At 36.3% G+C, this 14,511-nt stretch overlaps 2 protein-coding genes across 2 annotated transcripts; both read left to right on the top strand.

The window, feature by feature from the left end:
• The first annotated feature begins 3,742 nt into the window (after positions 1-3,742).
• LOC130950206 (extensin-like) lies at positions 3,743-4,267 on the top strand. Its single transcript, XM_057878734.1, has one exon. It carries the CDS (start codon positions 3,743-3,745, stop codon positions 4,265-4,267), a length of 525 nt encoding a protein of 174 aa, XP_057734717.1.
• A 7,225-nt stretch (positions 4,268-11,492) lies between these two features.
• LOC130948112 (40S ribosomal protein S29) lies at positions 11,493-12,802 on the top strand. Its single transcript, XM_057876823.1, has 3 exons — positions 11,493-11,705; positions 12,343-12,442; positions 12,607-12,802. Exons 1-3 carry the CDS (start codon positions 11,644-11,646, stop codon positions 12,613-12,615), a joined length of 171 nt encoding a protein of 56 aa, XP_057732806.1. The 5' UTR covers positions 11,493-11,643; the 3' UTR covers positions 12,616-12,802.
• Positions 12,803-14,511: the final 1,709 nt, after the last annotated feature.

Genomic DNA, 14,511 nt, shown 5'->3' with positions numbered 1-14,511 from the left:
CTACTTGAAACTCATCATGCAGATTTGCCTAGCATCCAAGAACAAAAAGGACATGTGGTACATGGATAGTGGATGTTCAAGGCACATGACTGGAAGGTCAACCTACTTCATCAAACTAAATAAGTATGATGGAGGTTTTGTGACCTTTGGAGATGATGGTAAAGGTAAAATCATTGCTGTTGAAAAAGTAGGTAATGAGCAATCTACTTTCATTGATGATGTGCTTTTGGTATGTGGTTTAAAGCACAATCTTTTGAGTATAAGTCAGCTGTGTGATTTAGGATATTTAGTTGTTTTCAAAGAGCTTGAATGATGTGTTGTTAATGAAAAGACAAATGAAGTGATGTTTGTTACCAAGCGTTTCAATAATATGTATGGACTTACTCTTGATGAACTAAAGGATCAAAATGTAGCTTGTCTTCACTCTAAAGAATCTGAAAAGTGGTTATGGTACAAGAGATTGGGCCATGCAAGTATGTTTCAAATAAACAAACTTGTAAAGAAAGAATTAGTAAGAGGTCTTCCTTTGATAAAGTTTGACAAAGACATCACTTGTGATGCTTGCCAAATGGGAAAACTAACAAAAAGTTCTTTTAAACCAAAGAAAAACATCTCTACTAAAAGACCACTTGAGTTGCTACACATTGATTTATTTGGTCTAACAAGAACTCAAAGCCTAGGTGATAAACATTATGGTTTAGTGATTGTGGATGACTATACTAGGTTTGGTTGGGTTTTATTTCTTGCACACAAAAATGAAGCCTTTTCGGCCTTTGAACCTTTTTGCAAGAAAATTCAAAATGAAAAGGATTTGAAAATCTCTTCTATAAGAAGTGATCATGGAACTGAATTTGAAAATAATTTGTTTGAATCCTTTTGTGAGGAATTTGGAATATCTCACAACTTCTATTGTCCAAGAACACCACAACAAAATGGTGTTGTGGAAAGAAGAAATAGAAGCATACAAGAGATGACAAGAGCTATGCTTTGTGAGAGTAATGTTCCAAAATTTCTTTGGGCTGAAGCGGTCAATACGGCTTGCCACATTTTGAATAGAACTATCATAAGGAAATTCTTGAAGAAAACCCCTTATGAACTTTGGAATGGCTACCCACTAAACTTAGATTACTTGCACATCTTTGGATGCAAATGTTTTGTTTTAAATAACAAAGAAAATTTTGGTAAATTTGATCCAAAGGCTTATGAGTGTTTGTTTGTAGGATATTCCACAACTAGTAAAGCATATAGGGTTTATCATCAAGATGCTAGAATTATTGAGGAGTCCATTCATGTTACATTTTGTGATAGTAACTTGGTGCAAAGCATGTTGGAAGATTGTGATGCAGAAAATCAAGCACAAAAGGAGGATAAAATTGCTCAAAATAATGGAAAAGAAAATTCTGGACAAGCTGAACCAGAAACTGCAAATGCTGAAAATTCAAGAGACAATTCCATTTTATCTCATGAATTTGAAGGAAATTCTGCAGCCAGCAGCGCCCAGAATCCCTTGGTGACTGAATCTGCTTCCAAGTCCACCAGACCTCGTGAGTGGAGATTCTTGAAGAATTATCCTGAGGAATTTGTTATTGGGGACGTCTCTCATGGAGTGCAAACAAGGTCTTCCACTAGAAAGGCAAATGAAGGATCCAACATTGCCCTTCTATCACAGATAGAGCCTCAAAACGTTAAGGAAGCACTTAGTGACCCATCTTGGGTTAAAGCTATGGAGGGTGAGCTTCTTGAGTTTGAAAAGAACCAAGTATGGACTTTGGTTCCTAGGCCAAGTGGAAAAAAGTGACCGGCACCAAGTGGATATTTTGGAACAAGTTGGGAGAAGATGGTAGCATTACAAGAAATAAGGCAAGCTAGTGGCTCAAGGATATGACCAAGAAGAAGGAATAGACTTTGATGAATCCTTCGCCCCTGTTGCCCGAATGGAAGCCATAAGACTTCTCTTAGCTTATGCTGCATTTTGTGGTTTTAAATTATATCAAATGGATGTGAAATGTGCATTTTTGAATGGTGTGATAGATAGAGAAGTGTATGTGGAGCAGCCTCCTGGTTTTGAAAATAAAGTACATTCTAATCATGTTTTCAAATTGTCTAAAGCTCTCTATGGTTTAAGACAAGCTCCTAGAGCTTGGTATGGGAGACTTAGCTCTTTTCTTTTGAAAAATGGTTTTCAAAGAGGCACCACTGACACAACTCTATTCATCAAAAACTCTAATGATTCTTTTATTCTAGTCCAAATATATGTTGATGACATTATTTTTGGATCAGCAAATGAATCCCTTTGTTCTGAATTTGGAAAACTCATGACAATTGAATTTGACATGAGTATGATGGGTGAACTTAATTTTTTCCTTGGGCTGCAAATTAAACAAACTAAAAAAGGTATCTTCATTCATCAAGAAAAGTATGCCAAGGAATTAGTTAAGAAATTTGGTATGGAAAATGCCAAACCCATGGGAACACCCATGCATCCTAGTTCTAAGTTAGATAAGGGAGAAACTGAGAAAGATGTTGATGAGACTAGGTATAGAGGAATGATTGGTTCTCTTATGTACTTAACTTCCTCTAGACCCGATATTGTACAAAGTGTTGGTTTGTGTTCTAGGTTCCAATCCAAACCTAAAGAGTCACATCTTTCGGCAGTTAAAAGGATCATTAGATATGTTCATGGCACATCTAATTTTGGTCTTTGGTATCCTAAGATTGATGATTTTTCTGCAGTTGGTTATTGTGATGCAGATTTTGCTGGTGATAGAGTTGATAGAAGGAGCACTTCTGGTTTATGTTGCTTCCTTGAAAAGTCCTTAAATGTTTGGTCAAGTAAGAAGCAACCAACAGTAGCCTTATCCACTACAGAGGCTGAGTATATAGCTGCTTCTTCTTGTTGTTCTCAGCTTTTATGGTTAAAAACACAGCTTGCTGATTACAAATTAAAGGCTGAAAATATTCCCTTGATGTGTGATAATATGAGTGCCATTAATATTTCTAAAAATCCAGTTTTGCACTCAAGGACGAAGCATATTGAAGTGAAATTTCAGTCAATAAGAGAACATGTCCAAAAAGGGGATATTAGTATTCAATTTGTTAAATCTGAGGAGCAATTAGCAGATATTTTTACAAAACCATTAGCTGAGGATAGATTCTATATGCTTAGGACTTGTCTAGGAATTTTGAGTTATGATTCTTTATTTGAAAATTGCTGATGTATTTGCTGGAGTTTTTTTTTGTCTCATAAACAGGTATGAGACAATTCTGGGCAGGTGATGAACGTCTCCATCAAGCCAGCGTGTTCTGGGCTTGTTTCAAATGAAAGATAATCTGGGCCAATCTCAAAATCAGATCTAGAGTGGTCCATTGTGTTTCCTTAAATCCAACTATCTCTGGGCCCATATGTGAATGTTACATTTTTAATGGGCTGTGTGTTTATTTTTTTAAATAATTCTTCATTTAATGTTTATAATCCAAAAAGATTTTTCAGTTTAATTTTTTTTTCAAAATTTAAAATTTATTTCCTGTTTTATTTTCAAATCAAATCAAATCTTAAATTTATGAGGTCAGGTCTTTTCATGTCATTTCAAAAGGTGATGCAGTTGCATGGTTTTGGAAAACCACTTTTGGGTACGGTTACCAACACTCCTTCTCTTCCCTCCATAACTTCTCCTCAAACCCTTTGGTTTCTTCCCTCTCACTCCACTATCTCTCTTCCATCAAAAGCATCAATTTAACCAAAATGGGAAAGAAAGTCATTGCTAAAAGAGCACCTCGTGAGAAAATCCATAAACTTCCAGGATATCCTAGACCATCAACTTGTTCTCAAGACACCACTTTTACTCCTTCACTTTTTCCTCCTACATCTCCTCCTCGAACTGACCCCATGGCTCGTACCAAGACCACTCCAAGGTATCCTGCCTCTGCCAAACCGACACCACCACCAAAAGCGACGCCTTCCAAACCTGCCTCTTCAAAACCTGGCTCTTCAAAGCCATCCTCATCCAAAGGGAAGCGTCCGGCGACGGAGGAACCTGTTCCCGAGCCACCACAACCCAGGGCAAGGTCAGTTCCTGTGCGCCCACAGAGAGGTAAAACTCGAGTTCCTCTCAAATCAGTTAGTGAACCTGACATTGGGCCGTTTGATCACAAAGCTCACTTTTTGACCTCTCACTCGAACTATAACCCTTATAGATTCAAATCTGCCATGAACAATGATTTTTATGAAGGGGTATCCAGGATCGTACTCTGTGTCCATCTTTTCTAGCTGATCTGCAATTTTTGAAAAGAAAATGTTTTTCTTTTGTTGATAACTTGATTTTTCTGGACTGGAATCATCTTTTTTATATCAAAAAGCTTGTTTATCCCTTGTTGGTCAAAGAATTTTATGCTAATATGACTTATCATGAAGGCACTGCTCACTCATATGTAAAGCGCCGAGATATAGTTTTAAACAATGAGACTATCAGTGATGCTTTGAAGTATACTGATGTTGGGCCTAGTGCTTACACTTCAGTTAAGTGGGATGAAGGAGTTGGTGTTTCATACAATGATGCCCTGGCTAGTATCTGTGAACATGTCTCCTTAATTGATGGCATTACACCCACTCACAAAGCCCTAGGATATGAACGTGCTCAGTTGCACCGAATGGTCAACCACATCATACTTCTTCAAAGTGGTTCATATCAAAGGGTTTCGTACACTGACACTCTTGTTTTATATGCCATTCTCACCAAAACTGAACTTTTATTTGCATATTTGATGGTTAGATACATGTTTGATTCTGTTAGGAGTGAAAAAGACAAAGCACTTCCTTATGGCATGTTTCTAACTTGTATTTTTGAGTATTTTGGTATTGACTTGACCAATGAGAAATATCAAAATAGACATTCATATCTAAAGGGAGGTGGTTCAGTGAAACAGCAAAAAGGACCAACTCAATCTGAGAGAGTGGTTCTAGATGATGATGATGAAGAGTACATCCCAGATGACTCTCCTCCTCCTTCCACTGAGGGTACTTCCATTTCCACTGGAAAGAAATCTGCTCTGCTGAATGTGGTCAAGGATGTTGCTCAAGAGTTTCTTTCCCAATCAAATCATTTGATTGCCTTGAGCAAGGAACAAAGGAAGCTAGCTAGCAAGCATGAAAACTTCCTGAAGAAATCAAGAGATAGGGTGGTTGTGCTCATGACCTTCATTGATAACCTCCATAATGATGAAGACATTGCCACTGATGCTGAAGAGGAAGACGCTTCGGAGGAAAATGGTTATGATGCATAGGATTTGTCTCATAAAAACTGCTGCTGCTGCTCTCTTTTTATCTCATGAACTCTGTTTCTTTAGCTACTTTTGAACTGTTTTTTGGATGACTGTAAAAACTCTAGATATTGCTGCACCTTTGGTAGTTTAGTCAGTAATTTGCACTATGGACTAACTCTTTTCTGCAGGATGCAAGACTTTGTTTTTATTGATCTTGCTTATTATCCACCCTTGATGACAAAAGGGGGAATAATAGCAATAGGACAATAGATTCAAGTACTTCTTTTGGGATGTTTGCTGCATTAATACTTGAGTTTGCATGCTGAATATTCTTTGCTGCATTAATACTTGATTTCACATGACTGAACCAGTTTGCTGATGGTATTAGCTTGATATTGAGCTGATTATGTGATGATTGCTTATCTGATATCCCTTAGTCAAGATAAATGTATTTTAGCTCTTTATTGTGCTCTCCTTAAAATCAAAGAAAATTAGGAACAAAGAGAAAAGCACAAAAGCAGGGGGAGCTAATCTTGAAAAGAAAAGGGGGAGCAACATAAAAGCAAATGACAAAAAATCAAAGGGAGTTTCTAAACCTTACTCAAATATATTTCCTTTTAATTATTGGTTAAATTATGTTTGTCATCAAGGGAGAGATTGTTGAGTTAAGAAATTAACTAAATTAATTAGTGATGACAAACATTATTTTTGGGCAAAATAAATAATTAGTGTTGATTAATTGTATTTATTTTTTTACTAATTGTTTATTGTTGCAGGCCAAATTTCAATAGCCCAAATGGAATAAAAAGCAATTAGCAAGGATGATTGGGCTGAAAGCAAAAATCAGAAGCCCAAGAAAAAGCAAAAGATAGAAGCCAAAGAAATCAGATGGGCCAAACGGGTTACATGAACTAAACCGATCCAGGCCCGTATCCATCCCACAAAGCTTCTCTTGCAAGATTGAATTCTTCACTCCTCCAAAATGTGCAACGTATCTCTTCTCTCTGACCAAGTCAAATAAGCTTCAGAAAAGTAAGATAGTGAACGAGAGTGAAAGAGCTTCTTCACCAAGCAAATCACCAAAGAAGCAAGAAAGAGAAACCAAGCTTGAAAGGCAGAAGTCATCTCAACAAATCCAAACCAAATCAAGCTTAGGTTATAGGTAAATTTTTTCCTCATACATGCAACTCGGTCTCATCTCTTCTTCCCAATTCTCTGCTCTATCCAAAAATGGCATTCAAGAGAAAGTTGTTCTCTGCCCTATTCTGTTTCACATCTACGGTCACAAGTGATACTTGGGGACCAAGTAGTTTTTCAATGGCTAAGATCAAGTTGACCATGAGAATATTTCTATCGTTACTGCTTTGTGGCTTTCGGTCAAGATGAGGAAGTCAGAGGGAAAGTTTCTACTCTGGGGATTAAGGTGAAAAAGTGAAGCTGTGGGTTGGTAAAGCTCAAGGCTCAAGGTGTTGACCTTGGAAGAAGAACCCAACAACATGCAAGGAGATAAAAGAAGATTTTCTATTCATTCAAAGGTAAGAAGAGAAAACCAGAGTTTGTGAGTTGTGTCCTGAAAAGTTCCTCTACTTGGATAATGCTCTCTTTCAAAGAAGCATTCGGCCAACACTGAAGAACTGTATCAGAAGTTTGTAAATCTGGTTTTGCACATAGCAAAGAGGCTACTGATGAAATCAATCTCCTTCATGTTTTACTGATTGTAATGTACTTTTCCAAGTTTATCTTTCTGTAATTTCTTGTGAGAAAAGGCATTGTGAGAAAGCTCAAGTAAAAGCCATGAGTGGAAAAAGGCTGAGTGATACACTTGAGAGAAAAGCCTAGAGTTAATTTTCTGATTTCTTTAGGTTGGCTAAGTGTCTTGTATCTTGTACCTGTTTGATATCCGTTTCTTAGTTGGGTTAGCACTAAGAGTGAATAGTTAGGAGTTAGTATAGCCAATGTCAAGTTAGGATAGAACTTGAGTGTGAAATTGGTGTATGTAATTCTGTTAACTATAGTGAAATTCTTCCATAATTATGGAGGAGACTGGATGTAGGTTGCATAGCACAAGGCAACCGAACCAGGATACATGCTGGTGTTCGCGTTTCTCTTCTCTGCTGAGTTCTGTTTTTTGATATTCATGAGACAAAAATAAATTGTCTCATAAATTTTCGCTGCTGAGTTCAAACAGAATCAGAATTGTAATTTTGTTTAAAAAGGTCATAATAGCAACTTAAAAGGAAGGCATAGATTCAACCCCCTTCTATAAGCCTACCACAACCTTCAAATAATATTTTAATATGCTTCCGCAAGTTAGTGGATGGAAGATGTCAATAATCCCAACTTGGATAAGTTTCGATGAGATGGTTGAGGAAGAGGAGTGCGGCAAGAAGAGGCGTGTGGCGCGAGACGTAGAGAAGACAAAGAAAAAGCCGCAATTTGGTCATGACAGAAGGGAGGAACAGGGCTTCTGTGACCGGCGTGCAGTGACGCAGAAGAGACGATGCGTGCTATGCGGTGACGCAGAAGAGATGATGCGATGACGCAGAGGAAGAAGACGCGTTTGGTGGTGGATGCCAGTAATTTTTGACCTGTTGAACTAAAAAAAAGGGTGGAAACGTCGGGGACGTCGCGACGACCGGCAGTATTTTGAATAGATAGATAAAGAGAGGAAGAAACAAGGCTACTTCTCTCTGTTTGATAGTGAGACAACCAGGAAAGAAAAAGAAGAGAGAAGAAAGGAGACGTTGGGAACTCCGCGACGACTGACAGTGTTTTGAACAGATAGATAAAGAGAGGAAGAAAATGTATAGATAGGAGGTGATTTTTTTTACCGAAGAAGAAGGAGATAGGAACAAAAGAAGAGAAGAGAAAAAAAAGAAAAAGTGATGATGACAACAAATTTGAGAGGCGCGTAAAAGCGCAGGTCTCAATGACCATAATTTTGGGTAATAGAAAGAGAGAGGAAATGATATAACCAAGACAACACCAGCTATTGAAAATAGAAGAGTTTAGAGGAGAAGGAACAGAGTCGGTGACTGTTGGAAATAATACACCATTCTCCCTTGAGAAAATACCTTTCACAGAGAAATAAAATAGACACAATCACAACACAAGAATTTAACGTGGAAACTCCAATTACTGGAGAAAAAAACCACGGCCGTTGTCAAATGACAACCAGAAAATATCACTATGTGAAAATTGTTACAACGCATAGACTTCTTTCTCTATAACACTGGCACCCCAGTATACCCACACTCTCAGAGCAAATATTTAACTACACCTCACAACACTCTCTAATCAAAAGGTATAGAGGAAAAGAAAAGTCAGATACAAGCTTTAAGTGTTTTCGACTGGTAGAAAAAATATGGAGAACTTAGCCTCATATTTATAGCCTAGGCCACCCACTCCATTTGCTATCCTAAGCAATGTGGGACTAATTCAACCAAATTCTAACAATCTCCACCTTGATTGAAATAATCACACATCTTCAGCTTCCATAGTCAACACCGACAATTCTTTGCTGCCATTGTCTATACCAACAATCATAGTTCAGAGAACTATCATACTCCACCATAAAAGTATACTCACTTGGAATTAGACCACTCCAAGTATTTCGCCTTGGTACAGATCGAAACCTTGCTGAAAATTCATGGTGCAACTTCCAAATTGGCTTTTCCTGGAAGTTCTTCAACCATCGACATAACTCCGCCACACACCTTGCATCTCAATTCCAACCAATGCCCGTGTGCAATTGTGGACCCGATTGCCACAACTTATCCTTATCCATGACAGTGCGGCAATACCATGAGGATACTTCTTGTCTTCTAGAGAACATCATTTTCTCTCATAGAGAGAGCAATATTGCAAGTATCAGATTGAGAGCTTTTTCTGAAACCGCATTACCTAGACAATTTCTCTTTACATGCCCAGGCTTTCCACATTTCCAGCATGTTACACTCCTTCCACGATTTCCTTTTTCATAATTGTCACTTCTAGCTACAAGCGCCAAATCTGATGAAGTGCTACTCTCATTTTTCATTCTTCTTTCTTCAGCAATGATCTTACTGGCAACTTCTTCAAAATTCAGAGTTTCCTTCCCATACATTAAAACAAGTTTGATATACTCATAGGATGAAGGGAGAGACAATATGAGCCTCAGTGCCTTATCTTCATCATCAATTTTCACTCCAATTACCTCTAATTCAGAGATAATACCATTGATAGCACTAAGATGGTCGGAGATTTTCACATTGTGATCCATGCGTAGATTATGGAACTGCTCCTTCAATAACAACCGATTTGAGATGCCCTTTGCCTGATACAACCCTTCGAGTTTATCCCAAAGTTCCTTGGCTGTTTTCATTTCTTGCACATTTGCAAGAACATTCTTAGCTAAACACAGGCGAATAGCACTTGCAGCTCTCAAATCTGGTTCCTCTCATTCTTTATCCTTCATACCAGAGATCTTCTCCTTCAACGTCTTGTGCAAACCTGATTGTATCAACACATCCTTGACTTGTATTTGCCACAAGGCAAAATTGATTCTTCCATCAAATTTCTCTATTTCAAGCTTCACAGCACTTGAATATCCTGACATTATTGCAACCGTATACTGGAATAGTATAACTCAACTGTAGACCGTGCACTAGGAAGGGTCCCCGGAAAAGAAAGGTGAGTCACAATTGACACACTTAAATACCAAGTCTTTCCTTAGCCAGAACCCTTCCAAACTGCAATCTCACAGTGTCACACTGCCTTCCAGCAACAACAACAGCAACCAAAGATCAATATCAAGCCACAAGACAAAATTCTTTTATGATGTGGAAGGTCAGACTAGGCTGCAACCACAGAGCATACTAAGAATAAATTCCACCGAACCGAAGTTCTGATACAACTTGTTGGGAATAATACACCATTTTCCCTTGAGAAAATACCTTTCACAGAGAAATAAAATAGACACAATCACAACACAAGAATTTAACGTGAAAACTCCAATTACTGGAGAAAAAAACCACAGCCATTGTCAAATGACAACCAGAGAATATCACTATGTGAAAATTGTTACAACACATAGACTTCTTTCTCTCTAACACCGGCACCCCAGTACACCCACACTCTCAAAGCAAATATTTAACTACACCTCACAACACTCTCTAATCAAAAGGTATAGAGGAAAAGAAAAGTCAGATACAAGCTTTAAGTGTTTTCGACTGGTGCAAAAAATATGGAGAACTTAGCCTCATATTTATAGCTTAGGCCACCCACTCCATTTGCTATCCTAAGCAATGTGAGACTAATTCAATCAAATTTTAACAGTGACAAAGGTTGAATTTTCACTAGAATGAATATATAAAGGGTTAGTGAGATTTTGTGCTACGTTAGAAGATGATTATGTCATTAGAGAGGAAGAAGACTATGGAGATTGATTATTTGAGTTTAAAGAAAAAGAATGGTAATTTTTTACCGAAAAAATAATAGCTTATCCTCTTCAAGGAGGATACTATGACTTTGATACCATGTTAAATTTTTGGGAGAGAGAGCATAATAAGATAATGTATTGAAGTTGTTGTGTTGAAGCTTCATGATACAAAGAGTCACCCTATTTATAGGAATATTATCAACTAGTCTCGTAAATATTTCATTTACTAATTACTAGTCATTACTAACTTAACTCTCAACTACTAACAACACTAATAATATTTTAATAATTAAATTAAAGTAATTAAAATTTTAAGAACTAAATAAATACAACTCACAAATTTTAAAGACCAAAATGAGACTAATTCTCCAAATCATTCCTAACATAATTTGGTTTTGGATGTATGGTGTATTTTTTAGCTTTTGAATTGTTGAATTTAGTAAGAAAGAAAATAATAGAAATAGTTTTGATTTTTTATTCTAAAAATAAATAAATCTCTCATTAAATTTAATTACAAATAAATTTTTTATCTTTTACAGATAAGAGACATAAAATTTTTTTAAAATCCAAACCATCGCTAGAAAGACTTATACATCCCCTATTTACAAAGCTCAAAGAATTGGTTGTATTTAATTTTGTAAGAAATTTATTTATATCTGCGATAAAAAAAATTAGAGATTTATTTATTATTTTTTTAAAATAATAAAACGACACTTTTTTCTTGTCAGTTTCAAGGAAACTCTAGCGTGGGCCTATTTTCATGGTGGGCTTTAGTTTCAAGTTTCAGGGCTTTTTATCTTCGTCACTGGCGACCCATCAACTGAAAAAAAAAACGGAAACCCTAATTTTAGGTTGAGAGCTATAAAGTGGCATGAGCAGCCTCCTCTTCATTCTCATTCTGCAGCTACCTATTTTTCCTTTGGATCCAGCGAACCACCGTAGCAGAAGCAGAAGAAGCAATAGCCATGGGTCACTCCAACGTTTGGAACTCTCACCCCAAGAACTACGGTCCTGGTTCTCGCACCTGGTATTCTTCTTCATCCTCTTCACTTCTAATCTCTCTAATGTTCTAACCTTGTTATATTCCTTTTGTGCTTTAAACGTTGTCTATTTATCTTGGATCCTGCGAATTATCATGTTCTATGGCACAGTCTCTGCTGAATTTTTCTGTTATATGTCTCTTATTTGTATGGATTATGTGATAGTGATTGCAAATTAGGTGCGTATGATTTAGGGTTTATGACTATAGGTTTTAGATTCTTCATATTGAATAACCATGACATTGACCCTACGTTAAGGATCTAATAGGTCCCTTCCCCCTTTCTACAATTCTAGCTTGTATTGTTGCTGCGTAAGCTTGTGAGATTTACACGAAAAGAAATTGTGTGCTGTTGAATAGAAATTTGTTGGGTGCATATGTGGTGTAGACGTATTAGTTTGTTAATTAGCCAACTTTAATCAACTTTTTTTAATTATAAAATTATTTTAACCCCTTTTTTAGGAGAGTTTAGGGTTTAAAATTAAGGATGTAGAATTTAGGATCAGAAACGTTGACTGATACTCTCCGAAAGGAAAGTTGACTTTCTAGTGTAACTCTTACCTGATGCAGTTTGATTTTGTTGATAGAGCTTTGCTGACAGTTTTTTTATTAACTTTTTTGTCAGCCGTGTGTGTGGAAACCCCCATGGATTGATCAGGAAGTATGGGCTCATGTGCTGCAGGCAGTGCTTCCGCAGCAACGCTAAGGAAATCGGATTCATCAAGGTAAACTGAGCTTGTTGCTCTCAGTTGTTGCCTTTGCCCTAATTAATCCAATTTGCTGAATTGGTTGCTTGCCTTTGTTTTGTTATGTTCTAACTTGTGTGTATGAGTTATGTTATGCGTAATGTCTTGATTCTCATTCCAATTCTTTTTTCTTGTTGTTGCAGTACCGCTGAAGGGTTGCATGGTTGGTCAGATGCCCACCATACTATTTTAGAATTTTGCATTAGGGATGTGAGAATCTTAAAGGAGTTGTTTATGGCAAACTAGTTTTATTATCAGAACTGAAGCAGTGGAACTATGAATATTTTATTTTAATATCAATTGTTTTTGACTGTCTGGTATACACCACCTTTTGTTTGATGCATTAATCTTCCTTCGTGCTGTGTGAATTGGATTCTATTCTTAATGGTTATTTCTTACACGATTGAAAACAAGTTTAAACTGATAATGGGGAGGCATTATATCAGGTGGGAAAAAAGTTGGGACGCTATAGTTTTATTCGTTGCATAAGTTGTTTATTTGTCTTCTAATTTCATCTTTGAGTTAAATGTGATATTACCCACGGTAATGTCTTGTAAATTGACTATCATTTATTGAATGCTTGGCGCTGGGGATTGAGATTTTGATAAACACAAATCTTTAAATAAAAATAGTAAAATTAAATTGTATAAAAGGCAAAAGCTAGAATTCTACATTATTTGAGCAACTCGAGTATTATCAAATTCTAGCCTCAGGAGTTCACTTTGTTTGGGCTATAGTGCATTTCTTTGTTGGGTTTATTTTAGAAGTGTGTGGTTGGAGCTATGTTTTTTTAATTTAAATGGAGTTTTAACTATGGTTTCAAAAAAAGAAAAGAAAAGAAAAGAACTTCTTATGCTCCAATGAAAAATAAAAGATGGTCAGCGATGAGTTACATATGAAATTGTCTTTATAGAACTATAGTGAATTTTCACCTTTATAAAAACCATTTTTAAACGACTGTTAAAAAACCGTTTCTAATACCAAACGTAAAGATCTTGCCAATAAAAGGTCAATTGTCAATGCTTTTAATATATAAAATATATATTAAAATTTTAAAATTTCCAATTATAAAATAGAGAGCCATGATCCAGGCTCCACCCTTTATATGTGTAAGTAAGTATAAAAAATTCGAAAAGAAAGTGTTAAGAGTAACTAAAGGTGTCTTTATATGTCTCTTCAAATTCATTGATTTTGGTCCCTTCTCCTCCAGACTCGAACTCATAAACACACCAAAATCAACAACAAATAGAAAATGGAATTCTCTTTCGATTTAATGCCATGAACTCCATACAATGTTTACTGACGCAGTTACATTTGTAAGTTGGATATGAATGGAACTAGACACAAACATTGAAAACAAACTGAAAACAAGTGAAGGTGGTGGCTGCGACCCACATTGAAAAGAAAATAAACTGAAAGCACAAAAACACTGCTCATGTTTACCTGCTTTTACCCTTTATTAGTATGTTGTACCAAACACTTTGCTCCTCTTCTCTAAATTATTCCCTTCCTCTCCAAGTTATTTCAACTTCATCTTTTCCTTCCAATTATTATTCTCATGCATGAATCATTCACCTGCCATTCTCCATTTCATTTTTTTTATATCTTGTCTTATCCACCTTTTTCCTATCACCATCCATGTGTCGTCCAGACAAGTATTCAGCAAATCAAACATGTCCTTCGTATTGTTACCTACCATTACTAAATTAGACATTACAAACGTCCTCACGTTTCTTTTAGGGTAATAACATACAATGGACTCTAATAAATAATAAATTATTAAATAAATAAATTACTCTTAAAAGTTTTTTATGTTGGAAAATATAGATTCAAATTATGCTCAAGTCACCTTATTGTTAAGATTATAATCACAACGCATCAATTTTCACTAAGAATATATCGTTACACTTACACAAGTAAGCTGTCATTTTCGGGATATCTTTTTCTCACAAGAAAACAAGAATCATACACTACAATTATTCAACTTTCCACACAAGTTTATATATACTGCATGAAATGCTATAGCTTTGAAAATGAGTAAAAATGGT

Source organism: Arachis stenosperma, chromosome 9 (genome assembly GCF_014773155.1).
Source record: "Arachis stenosperma cultivar V10309 chromosome 9, arast.V10309.gnm1.PFL2, whole genome shotgun sequence".
NCBI classification, from domain to species: Eukaryota; Viridiplantae; Streptophyta; class Magnoliopsida; order Fabales; family Fabaceae; genus Arachis; species Arachis stenosperma.
Note: the sequence above shows the minus strand (reverse complement) of the source record. Positions and strands in the feature narration are given on the sequence as shown.

Bases quoted from the DNA above. Each gene is read 5' to 3' on its own strand.
- LOC130950206 (XM_057878734.1), top strand. From the start codon at position 3,743: ATGGGAAAGAAAGTCATTGCTAAAAGAGCACCTCGTGAGAAAATCCAT.
- LOC130948112 (XM_057876823.1), top strand. From the start codon at position 11,644: ATGGGTCACTCCAACGTTTGGAACTCTCACCCCAAGAACTACGGTCCT. The intron at 11,706-12,342 runs GTATTCTTCTTC...CTTTTTTGTCAG, and splicing joins GGTCCTGGTTCTCGCACCTG to CCGTGTGTGTGGAAACCCCC.